This window comes from Nematolebias whitei, chromosome 6 (assembly GCF_014905685.2).
Source record: "Nematolebias whitei isolate Nwh7 chromosome 6, NemWhi1, whole genome shotgun sequence".
NCBI classification, from domain to species: Eukaryota; Metazoa; Chordata; class Actinopteri; order Cyprinodontiformes; family Rivulidae; genus Nematolebias; species Nematolebias whitei.
In genome coordinates, this window is record NC_056503.1 from 29,450,979 (window position 1) to 29,464,465 (window position 13,487).

At 39.6% G+C, this 13,487-nt stretch overlaps 2 protein-coding genes across 2 annotated transcripts in view; both read left to right on the forward strand.

Annotated features, from left to right (window-relative positions):
• The first annotated feature begins 1,285 nt into the window (after positions 1 to 1,285).
• On the forward strand, positions 1,286 to 8,107 carry laynb (layilin b). Its single transcript, XM_037678165.1, has 7 exons — positions 1,286 to 1,364; positions 5,304 to 5,610; positions 5,754 to 5,911; positions 5,998 to 6,042; positions 7,308 to 7,385; positions 7,517 to 7,634; positions 7,801 to 8,107. Exons 1-7 carry the CDS (start codon positions 1,292 to 1,294, stop codon positions 8,105 to 8,107), a joined length of 1,086 nt encoding a protein of 361 aa, XP_037534093.1. The 5' UTR covers positions 1,286 to 1,291.
• A 3,365-nt stretch (positions 8,108 to 11,472) lies between these two features.
• The window catches only part of sik2b (salt-inducible kinase 2b), a 58,025-nt gene continuing 56,010 nt past the window's right edge, over positions 11,473 to 13,487 (forward strand). The window contains exon 1 of the mRNA XM_037677498.1: positions 11,473 to 11,790. Coding sequence (XP_037533426.1) covers positions 11,653 to 11,790 — 138 coding nt within the window. The 5' untranslated portion in view covers positions 11,473 to 11,652. The remainder of the gene's footprint in view (positions 11,791 to 13,487) is intronic.

The window sequence follows — 13,487 nt, forward strand, 5'->3', positions numbered from 1 at the left end:
ATATATATATATATTTGTTGCTTTTTATAGTTTGGCCAGAGCTTCTGCTGTCGGAGCCTGCTTCGTATTTCTCTGTGTGATTATTTTATGATACTGTGTTAATTTGCAATCCTTGTAAACAATGTTCTATAGTTCACAAACTAAGCACACTGCTTTACCACTGGATTTGGTATAAATACATACATACAAGCATACATACATGCATGCATCCATGCATGCATGTATGTACAAAGTATGTACGGACATATTGTATGTATTGCATGTATGTATATGGACATATTGTATGTATTGCATGTATGTATACGGACATATTGTATGTATTGCATGTATGTATATGGACATATTGTATGTATTACATGTATGTATATGGACATATTGTATGTATTGCATGTATGTATATGGACATATTGTATGTATTGCATGTATGTATATGGACATATTGTATGTATTACATGTATGTATATGAACATATTGTATGTATTGCTTGTATGTATATGGATATATTGTATGTATTACATGTATGTATGTACAGACATATTGTATGTATTGCATGTATTGTAAACATCCATATCTTGTCCAAAAAAATTACTGGCATAGCAGCATAAATGCATATGAAGCTCCCCTTGAGACAAGAGCTGGTTTCTAATTAGAAGCAGAGGTTTGGGATTTTCATGCAGACTGATGTCTATTTTATTTTCTATTTGTCTTTACACCAGCTGGATGGAGATGGGGTTGTAGAACATCCATGTGTGCTTTAGCTTGTGAATCCAGTCCGAGCAAGACTTTGTTTCCTCAAACTGAGGTTGTTTCCAGTGATCTGCAACAGGTAAGATAATAAGTGTTCATATGTTCTCCACAGAACTCCATTTCAACTGTTCTGAAGTATCTGTGCGTGAAAAGTAAGGATGACACGTGGTTTGTTTTAATAAAGTGCGCATGATGGGGAGACAGAAGAGCTCTATTCGGTTCATAATGACATTTCAATGTGCCAAAATGGCATTTAAGGAGGTTTCTGCACCTTTAGTCTGAAATCTCTTTTCAGCATAGACGTACAAACAGCAGACGCTTTCAATTTGTTTTTTCTTTTTCTTCCTTAAAGTCTTGGATAAAGTCGTGTTTTTCCCTTCACAGTCGCCATCTACACGCCTTCTGCAGCCGACCCACTTCTTTTTTTATATATCGAACAGTCTGACTGTGTTCTCTCTGCCATCAGCCCAAGTTAGTGTTTAAAAACCTCGTTTCCTTTCACTTCTCGCTTTGCTTCCACAGCCCGTCGGGTGAACATGTAGAGATGGATTTTATGAAGTTATTTGGCTCCTTCATCGCCGTGTTGTTCCACCAGGGATCCGCTTCAAAAATACACGGTGAGCTTTTCTCTCCGGGTTAAAACCGAACAAAAACCCATTTAATTCGCTTAAAACGTGAATATATGCGCTTGATTTTATTTCCAAGGCTTGAAAGTTGTTCGTTTTTTTTTATCGAGGAAGTTTAAAAATATATTTTTTTGTTGTAGCTTTATCCAGTTGGCACGTCAACATGCAGACAGTTTTCCATTGGACGCACTGATCTGGAATCAGTGTTGTTGCAGGAATAACACGCTGCTAAGAAGAGCTGTCTTCTGTTATTAACAACATTAATAGACTTCATGTGCTTGCATAACTTTTGCTCCACCACGACTGGGTATAATCAACACATCAGTGGGTCTTTTTACTCACTTTTGTTGGACAAAAGTTACATAAGAGCCAGAAATGTGTCATATTTTTGGAGGCATGCCCTGAAGGGAACTTTTCTTCTTTTTTTTATTTTTTCACATGTTCATTCTAAAGTAGGATCCATTTTTCTTCAACAAATAAAAAATAAATGAATAAATAAAAAAATGAAAGCAAGAAAGAAGTGCCTGTTGACTGTCAATAATTCCATAATCATGATATATTTCACCTAAAATGTGGATTTAGATGGGCAAACACAGATGTGGGAAAATAACTTTGTAATACCGTTTAAAGCAAGTGGGCCCTCGTTTATCGCGGTTGTTTGTGGCCACGCCCACCCGCAAAAAAAATTTGCAAAGTAGTCTAAGTTCAAGTTCAGTAAACTTTATCATGACATGCCAGGCTGCAATCACATTCATCACCTGTTACTCCCAATCTTACTCCTCAAATAAACAATTTAAATTTAAATACAGTAATATTTTAAATAAACAATCCATACAGCATGGGTTGTTTATTTAAAATGCTACAGCATTTAAAGTTAAATTGTAGAGAAGTGCAGTAGGACATCAAAGGGTTAACCCTTCATGCAGCTCTGCAGCACGCAGCAGAAATGTACGTCTTAATCAATTACACTTCAACAACTGAACATTGACGTTCTAAAATAATTAAAAACTTTTAACACTTTTATATTTTGTGATTATGATGATTTTTACCATGTGACATACTTTGAATTTTAAGTTGGAAGACAAAAGTCCATCCGTACATCTGGACTGCAAAGGGTTAACCTTTCACAAATCTGATGCAGCAGGAAAAATGTGTGTGTGGCAGAGAAGGAGATCAGCTGATAAGCTGCGGGAGGGAGCTTTCTCTTGCACTTGTGGGATTCACACATGGTGCAAAATAATTAAAAATTATTTATTTTAAATAAACAATCCATGGCTCATCCATCAATCAGCCAATTGTGTCATGTCCAATCTTATTGTGAAAATCCGCGATATAGCGAACAAGCAATAAATGAACCACGAAGTAGCGAGGGACTGCTGTACTTCCGTTTTTGTAGATTTTTATTAACAAATAATATCTTACCTGGTATACCTAAAAAACCTCAGATTGGGAAAGTAGCATTTATGCCAGGTTTGCTGCCAGTTTCACATTACACGGGCATTTGCCTCAATTTTAGGCTCTTTCATGAGACGCCTCAGTCTATAGGACTGAGACACGTTCTGTCTATTTGTCTGTCTAGATGGGATATATGTCTCTTCGAAGGGAACTGGATCTTGACGATCTGTTTACTTAATAGAGCCGTTCAATTTTGAATGACAGTGACAGTGGTGGGCAGAGCTAACCAAAAATGTAGCTTTGCTAACCCATATTCCGCTAACTAAAAAAATTTGCTTCAGTAACTTTAAACAATTAAATCATTTAAAAAAATTAGGGGAAGCTAGCATGAAACCACTAACTGCTAAGACGACTGTCACTCGATATGCTTCATACGTCTTCAGCTCCTTCCAGTTGAAGCTGCATCGACTAATCACGTCTTGTCACATATACATGTAGTAATCCCTTAGCATGCCTAACGGACTCTTCGAGACACGCCCACAACAGACTGGAACAAGCTTGTGAATTTTGGTAGTGGGATTAATGTTGGTGAAATATAATAGCAGAAACTAATTCTGCCACTGGTTTCCAAAGTTAGTGAAATCGCTGATCCGCTAAACAAAAAAATGTGTTCCGCTATTAGCTTTTAGCAGATTATCAGATCTGTACCCACCTCTGGGCAGTGATGCAGCTCAGTTCTTATTGTTCGTTGTAAAGAGCTGTTCAAACGATCCGGTTGGTTCACGAATGTCAGATCTTTAGAGTCTTCTGAATGGACCAAGGCAGGAAGTGGGGTTGTAGCCAGCCCATCCCTGATTTGCCTCTGGTAGTAACAGAGTCGGACCAGACAGCACGTGATAAAGTAAGCTCAATCATGTGATGAACTGATGACAATAGTGTGCAACCGTGGGATTTAACAACAATAAACAGATTTATTACCGAGGGAATATCGTTGTCTGTGTTCAGCAACTTTGTAGTTCGTTTTTAAAATATTGTTAAGCACAAACAGGATTGCTGAAGTGAGTAAATTCATCATGTTTTGTAATTAACACAAGGGAGCTGTCCATTACACATTTAAAACACAAAGTCTAAAGCTCTTACATTGTCTGCTTGTTAATTTTAGGATTTATTTTACATTTTTATTGGTTCTCCAACATCAGTCACCAGACTCTGTCAGTGAGATGGTTTTGGTTTATGAACAGGACAACCCCTCAGATTCTCTGATTCCTCTCATTTACCTGTTCCATGGAGCGGAACAAGAACTTTTGGACATTTTGTTTTTAGTACTCACCAAGACTGTGTGGAGTCCATAAACTGGACACTTTTAATCACTTTAAACAAAATTTGACTCATATGAATTATAAGCTATCCAGACATGCTATGGAAATAAAGCTTGATTGTTTAATTAATTGATTGATGGATTTGATGGTTCTGTGCAAAAACATACAGCAGCAGCTAGCTGTAGCACTTCTGGTGCAGTCTGGACCACTTCCAGGCCTGTAATAACTGTACATTACAAAATTTATAGTGGTGTAAAGGGTTTTAGAATTATATTTGATGAATCTTTATTAGGCACTAGTGCCATGGATGAACATATGGACGGACAGACGGATTGACTGATTAAAATAGTTAAAATCCGAGTTGTTTCTGGATGGGAGTGGCCCACTTTGGTTTTTGCTCTTGCTCAGATTAGCAGTTAGCTTGTCAATCCTGTTAGAATTAAAGTTTATTTCTCCAAACCATGGCAAAAATTATATTTCCAACTGGAAAAATAGTAGTTGTTCACAACGTTCCAACAGAATCTCATATATCCCATCATATCATATATTGGTTAAATGGCGGGGGGGGGGGAGCTGGCTGACATGATGCAGAGAAGGAAGATAGATTTTTTTATTTTTTATTGGTAGAAGGATATTAGAAATGCAGCTGACAGGAAAAAGACAAAGAAGAAGGCCAAAGAGAAGCTGTATAGATGCAGGTAGAGAGGACATGGAGGTACTGTAGTTGGAGTGAGGACAGAGAATGCAGAGGACAGACCCTGAAGAGGGAAAAGCCGAAAGAAGAAGATGGTGGTGGCTGTGGTGCAGTGGTAGGGCAGTTGACGTGGGACCATAAACTTCAACAGGCTCAACCCTCCGCCGTGCCCACATGTCGTGGTGTCCTTGAGCAAGACACCAAATCCCTAACTGCTCCACAAAATAAATAAATAGCTCCCCGCTGCCCCACTTGGGTGTATCTCACATGTGATGGGTTAAATGCAGAGCACAACTTTTGTCATTGAATAGAAACATACAATGATGGCAATACATAGCACTTTCTTTTTCACATCCTTTCAAGAGGTTTCCTGTTTCAATTTCAGTACTAAATGTTTTTCTCAAATCCAGTGTTGTTTGTTTTGTCATTTTCCAGCCATGTGACTTTTTCAAGAAGATCTCAGCAAATAAAATAGCATCGTGTTTATAATCTCATCTCCTTGATGCTCACTTTGATGTCCAGAAGAGAGAATCTGTCGACGTGGAACGGAGCGCCCGTGCTACAAGGCCTTCTACTTCCAGGAGAGCAGGAGGAGGCTGAGCTTTGAAGATGCGACACGGTCCTGCAGGTTGGATGGTGGCGAGCTGCTCAGCGTCGAGACAGAGAGCGAGCAACGACTCATCGAGAGGTTCATACAAGAGCTGAAAGTCGGAGATGGAGATTTCTGGATCGGGCTTCGCCGCAGCCCTCAGTATCACAGTGCAAGAAACACTGGTCCAGGCTGCCCCTCTCAGTACTATTGGTTGGATGGGAGCAAAGCCAAATACAGGTTCAGTAAAATAATGGAATAATACTTCCAAAACATGTCTTTGTGAATTGCATAAAACTACAAAGTAAACCATTGCATTTAAACTGCATAAAATCCTATTTAACAGTCTTTGACTCTAAACTCGTGCGTCTTATTTGCTGTAGAAACTGGCACTGGGATGAGCCATCATGTGGTACTGGCATGTGTGTTGTTTTATACCACCAACCCTCTGCACCGCGGGACGAAGACGGTCATTTCCTCTTCCAGTGGAATGATGACAACTGCAGCTCTAAAAACAACTTTGTCTGCAAATACCGGGAAGGTGAGCGGATGTCGAACATCCCACACTGCTGGGAAACATTTGGTACTTATGGAACGTGTTCATTTAGGCTTTTTCATCTTTTGCAGAGAAAATACCTGTACATACAGGCGAAAGGATGACAGCAAAACCAGGTATAATGTGTTGTACATATATAAAGCTAGTAATTGTACAAAAATTACATTTAAGTTTGATTAAATCTCTTCATTGCAACTTGTGGTGTTCAGTTTAAATGAAGACGTCTAGTGACAAAAATGGACTTACTTTAAGTTGTTTACTTTGTGTCATCTACCCAGTCCACATAGTTTGACGTGTACTTTGTGTATTGTTTCACTTGACGGAATAATTTAGGTCTTTTGAAGTTTGAATTCTGTGGAAAGGCTATAACTTAATATTGTGTTCAAAGCCTGTTCTAAAAGATCTTCCAGTAGCCTCAGTTTGTAGGAGGATAGTTCTGATGCGACTGACAAGTTAATGGTAGTCCATGTGTCGACAGGGTCAAAGGGGTTTTGTAGCAGTGGTGTATCTACATTTTTGTATTGGGTAGACTGTGCTTAGAAACCAAAGTACACTGGTTAGTACAATGTAATTGTCAATTTATTTTGATTTTTAAACATATTGAACATTTCTAAATTTCTCTGATGCTTATATTTGAATACATGAACAACAAACTTTGTACAACAGTTGGCTTTGTATTAAGAACATGTTATAGAATTTATAAAACAGCATTAAAGCAAAACATGTTCAAGTATTAAGTAGTAAGCACAGAAGTATTAATTATACAATAATTCTCTGAATAAGCGAATGTAATAAACAAGCGTTGCATACCGATAGATTGATACGTAAGCTTTTAACTGCCGTTTAACATATCAATGACATGTGCCTAATGATACGTCATGTGCAAATATATTACAATATTCCTGCCAGAAGTGCCCCAGGCCATACAGGAAGTGCTGCAGCTAGCTAGCACTACCGCTGTTTTGGGCATGCAAATAACCATTAAAATTTTATGCAAGAAGTAATGTGAATTTATATTGCTGGATAAATAGCAATATTTTTTTCTTAGATTGTGCCAATTGGTGCATTAACTTGTCAGTCCCGTCAAAATTAAACAATTTTCAAACCGAGGACATTCAGAATGCAAAATATTATTTGTTCAATTCTTTTCTACAGAACCTTTCTTCAAAAGAGTTATGGGGTTGCTCTACAATGAAGTGGTCTTGTTAAATTAGCAGATTACTGAATTGGAAAATGTTATCAAGGAAACTAGAAGCAATTAATATACGAGTTCTGCATTATACAAAGAAAAGTTTTGAACTAAATGTTTAATTGTTGTTTATTGGTTCGGTAATGTTGTAACGTTCAGCTCATTATCTTTGTTTGATTTTTGTTCCTGTAGTCCCATCTCTGAGGCCAAACATATTGTCCACTACAGAACGTAATAATAAACTAGAAATAGGACTTCCTGAGTCATCAGGTAAAGAAAAAAAAACCTTTTTTTTTTATCATTTATGCTTTAAAATTATTTTTTTTTTACCATAGTAAAACAGAATGACGTGCCCTTTATATCCAGATGTTTCAAGCTAAATAATTTGCTTTTCTTTGCAGTATCTTTATCAAAAAACACCCTCTTTGTGTCCTACGTCCTCTATGCCACTATACCTGTCCTGCTGCTGCTGCTGTTTGCAGCTGCTGGCTTCTTCTGCTACAAACAACATGCAAAAAGGTAAAAACAGAAAGGTGGAAGACAAAAATGCAGCTGACAAACTTAATTTGATTTAGTTTAAAATCACCCAAGCATGTTTTGTGTGTAGCCAACATCTGTAGAGTATTTCAGAGGAACTTGTTTTATGTGACAAGCAGAGACTTTCATCTCCTCTTTCCCTCTCCAGGACAGGAAGCTACTCCAGCAAATCAAAGCCGTGGATCTCGACAGCAACCTCACCTTGCCCCGTGCAGGGACCTTACGCTTTTAGTGACGTTACCAAACTGCCTGTGGACTGCAGAACGCCATCAGAGATCATGACAAAATACTCCTGTGATCCTTCCCGTGACTCCCAGTGTGGCGATTACGAGAACGTGACATGTTCTGACAAGGAGAGCGGCTTTGTGACCAATGACATCTACGAAACTTGCAGAGGTCAGAGTCGGCGCTCTCGCGGTCACACTGGATGGGTGGAAAACGAGATCTATGGATAATACTATTGATGTCTGGATGAGGTCTGCAACCACTGCAAACAAATGTGACTCCAATAAAGAGGAACAGTTACTCTTCTATACCCCTAACTTGCTACATATGCCGTTATCTGTGTGGTACGAGAGCACTTAACACACGGTGTGTTCGTGGTCTTATGTGGACTGGTTATCTGTCGCCTGTGTGTCTCTCAGGTTCTGCATCCAGAACATTGTGCGTCTTTTATCAGACATTAATTCATTTGTATGCGCTGACAATAATCCGACATGCCAAATCATTTAAATAAATGCAAATATTTGTCAACGCAAACACCCACCATAATGAAAATATTATTCTGTTTCTGGAAATAGTAGGTTAAAGGAACAGTTCCGATATTTTTAATTTTTTTAAAGTGGGGATTTAATTGAGGTCATGAACAGTTAACATCTAACCTGTGGTGGATGCGTAACTTGTTGAACGTTTAGAATAAGAGTTTAATTCAGAATTGACAAGCTACTCGTCTGTACATAACTTAAGTTATCAAATTATCATAGGTTTTATTGGTTATCAAGTAACTTTATTTATCGTCGTTTCCATCACATGTGATACATGAGGTGGAACGAAATTATGTACTCAGGGTCACAGTTATACCCAAAAATAGCAAAATATAAAGTATAAACAGCAAAACAGTATATAAGGATCTAAGATAGACACTAAGATATATATATATATATATATATATATATATGCTAAACAAACACTAAACGGTGCGCTAAAAGATCTAAGATATACAATAAACACTAATAATGTAAATCAATATGGCGTAACAACAGCAACCTGAACATGAGTCTGTGGTGAGCAGATAGTTATGAAATAATCAGCAGCATGAGATAATCAGCAGCATGAAATAATCAGCAGCATGAGATAATCAGCAGCATGAAATAATCAGCAGCATGACATGATCAGCAGCATGACATAATCAGCAGCATAAGATAATCAGTGTGAAGTATTTGTTTAGTTTTTTAACGTTAAGTATGTGGTTACATCATGGCCAACAAGCTATTCTTTAGAGGGCGCAAAGACAGTCGACTATAAAATGCAAGAGATTGCTGTTGGAAAAAAAGTCTCGTCAAGTTTTGTTTTTTTTCAGCATGAAATGTCAAAAAATGATTGAATTTCTAAATAATTTCAATTAAAATATGATTGGATTAAATGAAAATCACTAGTAAACTTATTCTGCCTATGGTAACCCTGCACAAGGTCTCTCTAAGGTTAACAGACTTGTTATATTCACAGCTTCAATATTTAAATTTTTTTCACATTTTGATGGAACTGATTTTAATGTTTTGTTCAGGATGAACAATCTCCTCTTATTTCTTTAACATAAAATTTTGCTCAGTTGTGAACAATCCAAAATGAAGCTACATTTACAGCAAAAGTCCCCAGATTTACTGCGACACGTGTTCAGCAGGTTACAGATCCTGAATAGATCCTTTTTGGCTCTTTGATGTGAAGAAGTTGTTCCTGTTTGGGGACTATTTCGACCTTGTATCAAAAGTTGTCGTCCCTATGCAAGGCTTCCTGTTTGGACCCAGAGCTTAGAGAACAGGACAGTCCAATTGGAAGCACCGATGACAGAAGTCTGCTGACTAAAGAAGACCTCAACATTGTGGGTTTTTGCTGACTTTATATAATTATGAAAGAAGCTTAATGCCCCCTAACAGATCAGACATTAGAGACACTTTTTAGGTGCGACTATTTATATCCTGACACGAAACGGACAGTAATGCACTCGCTCATGGTGTGCATTTGTCTGTTAGCAAAATATCTCAAGACCCAGTGGGTAGATTTTAATGACACTCTCTGAAATGTATCATTTAATATTCATCTACAACTGGTTAACTTTTAGAGTCAATCCAATTTAAGATGGCCACTACAGCAAACCAATATTAGCAAAGCCACACATGGCTACAACTGAGTCCGTTTTGCAGATATTGAACTAAAATTTGGTGTGGTAGTAGCTGAGACGCATCCTCAACTCATACTGTAAAAGCTGTATGTGGTATGCATCCCATCAAATAATGCTGAGCCTTTAATTTAGGACATGGATAGAATTATGCATATTTCTGAATACAAATGCTTTTTTTTTTTCTTCCCTGTGTATGCACTGTGGGGATTGTTTTTACTGGTGATTTGGAAAGATGTAGCAACCCCAGTAAGGAGAGGCTGAGTGTGTTCTTGGAGAAAGTGAGACAGGAAATGCCAAAAGCACATCTGGAACTCTTACATTCAGGAAGTCTGTGCGTGACAACGGAGGCCTTGGGAGCTGTGCTCTGCTCTGCCTGCTTAGCAGTCCATTCTCTTCTCTTTTGAAAGACTGTCACAGCACAGCGTGAAGAGAACCATCGTTGGGTGTGAGCGTGGGCTGGGATTTAGGCATGAAAGTCGTTTTCAAGGGTTTGCTTACAAGATGTTGCGGTTGCATTCCTTATTTGATAATAAATGCATTTGTACTTGTACAACTATAATTTTGGGTGTTTGTGAGGCTTTGCATGTGTGTGAGTGTAATTACTGAGACTGTTAACACGAAGAAGGGCTCTAGAAAAGGAAATGTGTGGCCCATGTGTCAGTTTTCATCTTTTGCCAACAGATGGCGATATCTTAAAGGAAACCACTGTTGTCTTTTCCCCCCCCCCTGATAAAATGTCTGCTTTCATGTAATGTTCCAGATGTTTTACTAAAGAAAGGCTTGCAATGCTTTTTTATTTTTTTTTTGCTTGTTGCATCATTTGTTTTAACAAATACAACAAAATGTGTGGCGTCCAAGCATATTGTTTCGTATGGCTTTATAATTGTATGTATTTTTCATTCATTTTCTCTTTGCAGAGCAATTTCTCCATACAAACAAATGTGGCCTCTGCAGACGTTTAAACCCCATTGTTTGCTGCTTCTTTCTAATAAAAACAAAAAAAATGAAGGAGAGGAGGAAAAAAAGGCGACAAATGCTTGTTAAACACCTGCAGGGCAAAACTTCAAAGTTACCTATGCGTGCAATCAAGAAGGGCAGGCGAGCAAACACATTTCAGAATAGCAATTTTACCGGTTGACGTAAGAGGTGGGTCTGGTTGTCCTGGCAACCAATTGGCACTGAAGTGTGGAGCCGCTCCGTGGCTCCGCCCCCTGTACAAATACCCCTATGGCTTTGACGTCAATACACGTCAACTGGAGAACATGATGCCTCTTTGCAAGTCAACTCGTGCGCTCTGTAGCTGATAGAGGCACCTCGAGCTGAAATATCATCGCTCTATTGTGCCGGAGAACGTGGTGTGACGGCCCCGTGGCTCAGCAAATGGCCTGCCGCACCGGGCGAGAGTGTCGCCACATTGGCGTTTGAGGCTGGCGGGGCGAGACAGAAAGCAACTTTTGTCTTGTTTTAATGGACGCGCTTCGAGCGGCGGCGGGCGGTTTGCTTTCCTGTCGTCTTTATCTCTAGCTGCCCGTCTGAGCCTCTTCCCTCCCTCCTCCCCGCGTGTGTCTAAACTCTTTCAGAAACAGTCCCGTTCAGAACAGCATGGTCATGGCTGACGGTGTCCAAAAACCGCTGCTCCGGGGTCCGGTTCGAGTGGGCTTCTACGACATCGAGCGCACCTTGGGAAAGGGCAACTTCGCTGTCGTGAAGCTCGCCAGACACCGCATAACCAAGACCGAGGTGAGTGTGTGTCTGTGTGTGTGTGAGAGAACTTGTTAGCCCCCGAAAGCTAACTTGAGCTACTGTTCTGCTGAGTTATATAACTTTTCTGCACTAGTTGACACCCCCAGGTTAGCTAAATGCGGTCCACATCACACACTAGTGGAAACTTTGTTCGTATGATTGCTAATAGGGGTCAGGTGTGTCTGAACCCTGCAGGTACAGGAGCAGCGACTGTCTGCACGTCCATCCCTCTCAGGAATACAGCTGCCAGGAAAAGGTTGGACCACCAGTGCTGCTGGGAGGCTCTAAACATGGATACTCTGTTTGACACCAGACTGACATCATACACCTGCTCTCATTTTGATAATAACCCTTCACATTGCCACTGCGACTCAAAAGCCTGGCCGGTGTAAACAACCAAATTGCGCTGGTTGCCTATCAGGGGGATGCAGCATGAGTTGGTGGTCCCATTATGTAATCCAACTAATGTGAATCAGAGGTGTCTTGTCTCAGCAGTGCAGAAAGCTTTGATGAAATCCACTGGCCGTGCTGCTTTGTAACTGGAAAGCAAAGTGTTTTTGCTTGTGCACAGCAATGCCCTGATACTTGTTGTTTTGGGGGCTTTACACATGTCTGTGGAGGGTTTGATGTCACAAACGCTCCACGCTCTCAGGCGATGCAGCATGAACACAACAAGGATTTGGTTTGTTTGAGTTTACGTGTCATGTCTCTCTCTCTGCAGAGAAACCCTGCTCAAGCAGTACCATGGAGTACCATGACTTTCCTGTTGTAATGACAGGGGTACACGGGGAATTTAAACAGTGTTCACAGTGTGCAAAAACATAGCAACAACTTTGTGCTGGGAAGTGATCAGAACTTGGGAGTGAAGACTAAAGTCACGCTCTTTAATCTTTGCACTGTGCAGTTTGCTTTGTCTGATTATACCATAGGGAAGAAAACAAAAACAAAGATTGACGTCACCCAGCCAAGCCTTTTGGTAGGTTTAATGAATAACAAGGCAAGAAAATATCTTCCAAGACCCCTATTCTGTTAATCCGTTTATTAAAGCTTGTAAAGTGACACAGTGTTTGTCTAGCCAGATAATCTCCATCCATGGAATACTAATGGTTATGTGCAGGCTTTGCATGCATTTTGTTGGTGGTTTTCTAGCCACTGGTTTGGTAGAGGAGGAGCTGCATGTCACAGTAGCTAAGGTTAGCAGGAGAGACGGGTGACGTCTGATGGCACGGCACAAAGAGGCCTAGCATGAATTGAAAAATAATGACGTTAAATAAGCTATGAAACAGCAGAATTGGTATGTGCACATATTCAAATACACCTAGATAGGTGTGTCTCTTGTATGTGTAACCTACTTTACTGACCTGTTTATCTTATGCACATATGGCAGCTTGTGGGTTTGCATACTTTTGGTTCAGTCTTGTGTTGTCCTGTCTATCATCTCAATACGGTCTACATTTAAACCATATCTATCCGGTGCTTTCGTAAAATGTATTTTTTTGCGCAATAGAGGTGTCAGTTTATTGCATTTTAAATAACGGATTCCTTTAGAAGTATTTAATCCCACTTTGCATGGTTGTGTGTGCAGTGGCGAATGGGGAGCTGCTCACCCTTTGAGCGTCAACTTCTAAAAGAAGCTCACTGTGAGATTTAATGCAAACATAAGGTCATCGCACAAAAAATCACTGCCCTTTATC

Bases quoted from the DNA above. Each gene is read 5' to 3' on its own strand.
- laynb (XM_037678165.1), top strand. From the start codon at position 1,292: ATGGATTTTATGAAGTTATTTGGCTCCTTCATCGCCGTGTTGTTCCAC. The intron at 1,365-5,303 runs GTGAGCTTTTCT...TTTGATGTCCAG, and splicing joins ATCCGCTTCAAAAATACACG to AAGAGAGAATCTGTCGACGT. The intron at 6,043-7,307 runs GTATAATGTGTT...TTGTTCCTGTAG, and splicing joins AAGGATGACAGCAAAACCAG to TCCCATCTCTGAGGCCAAAC.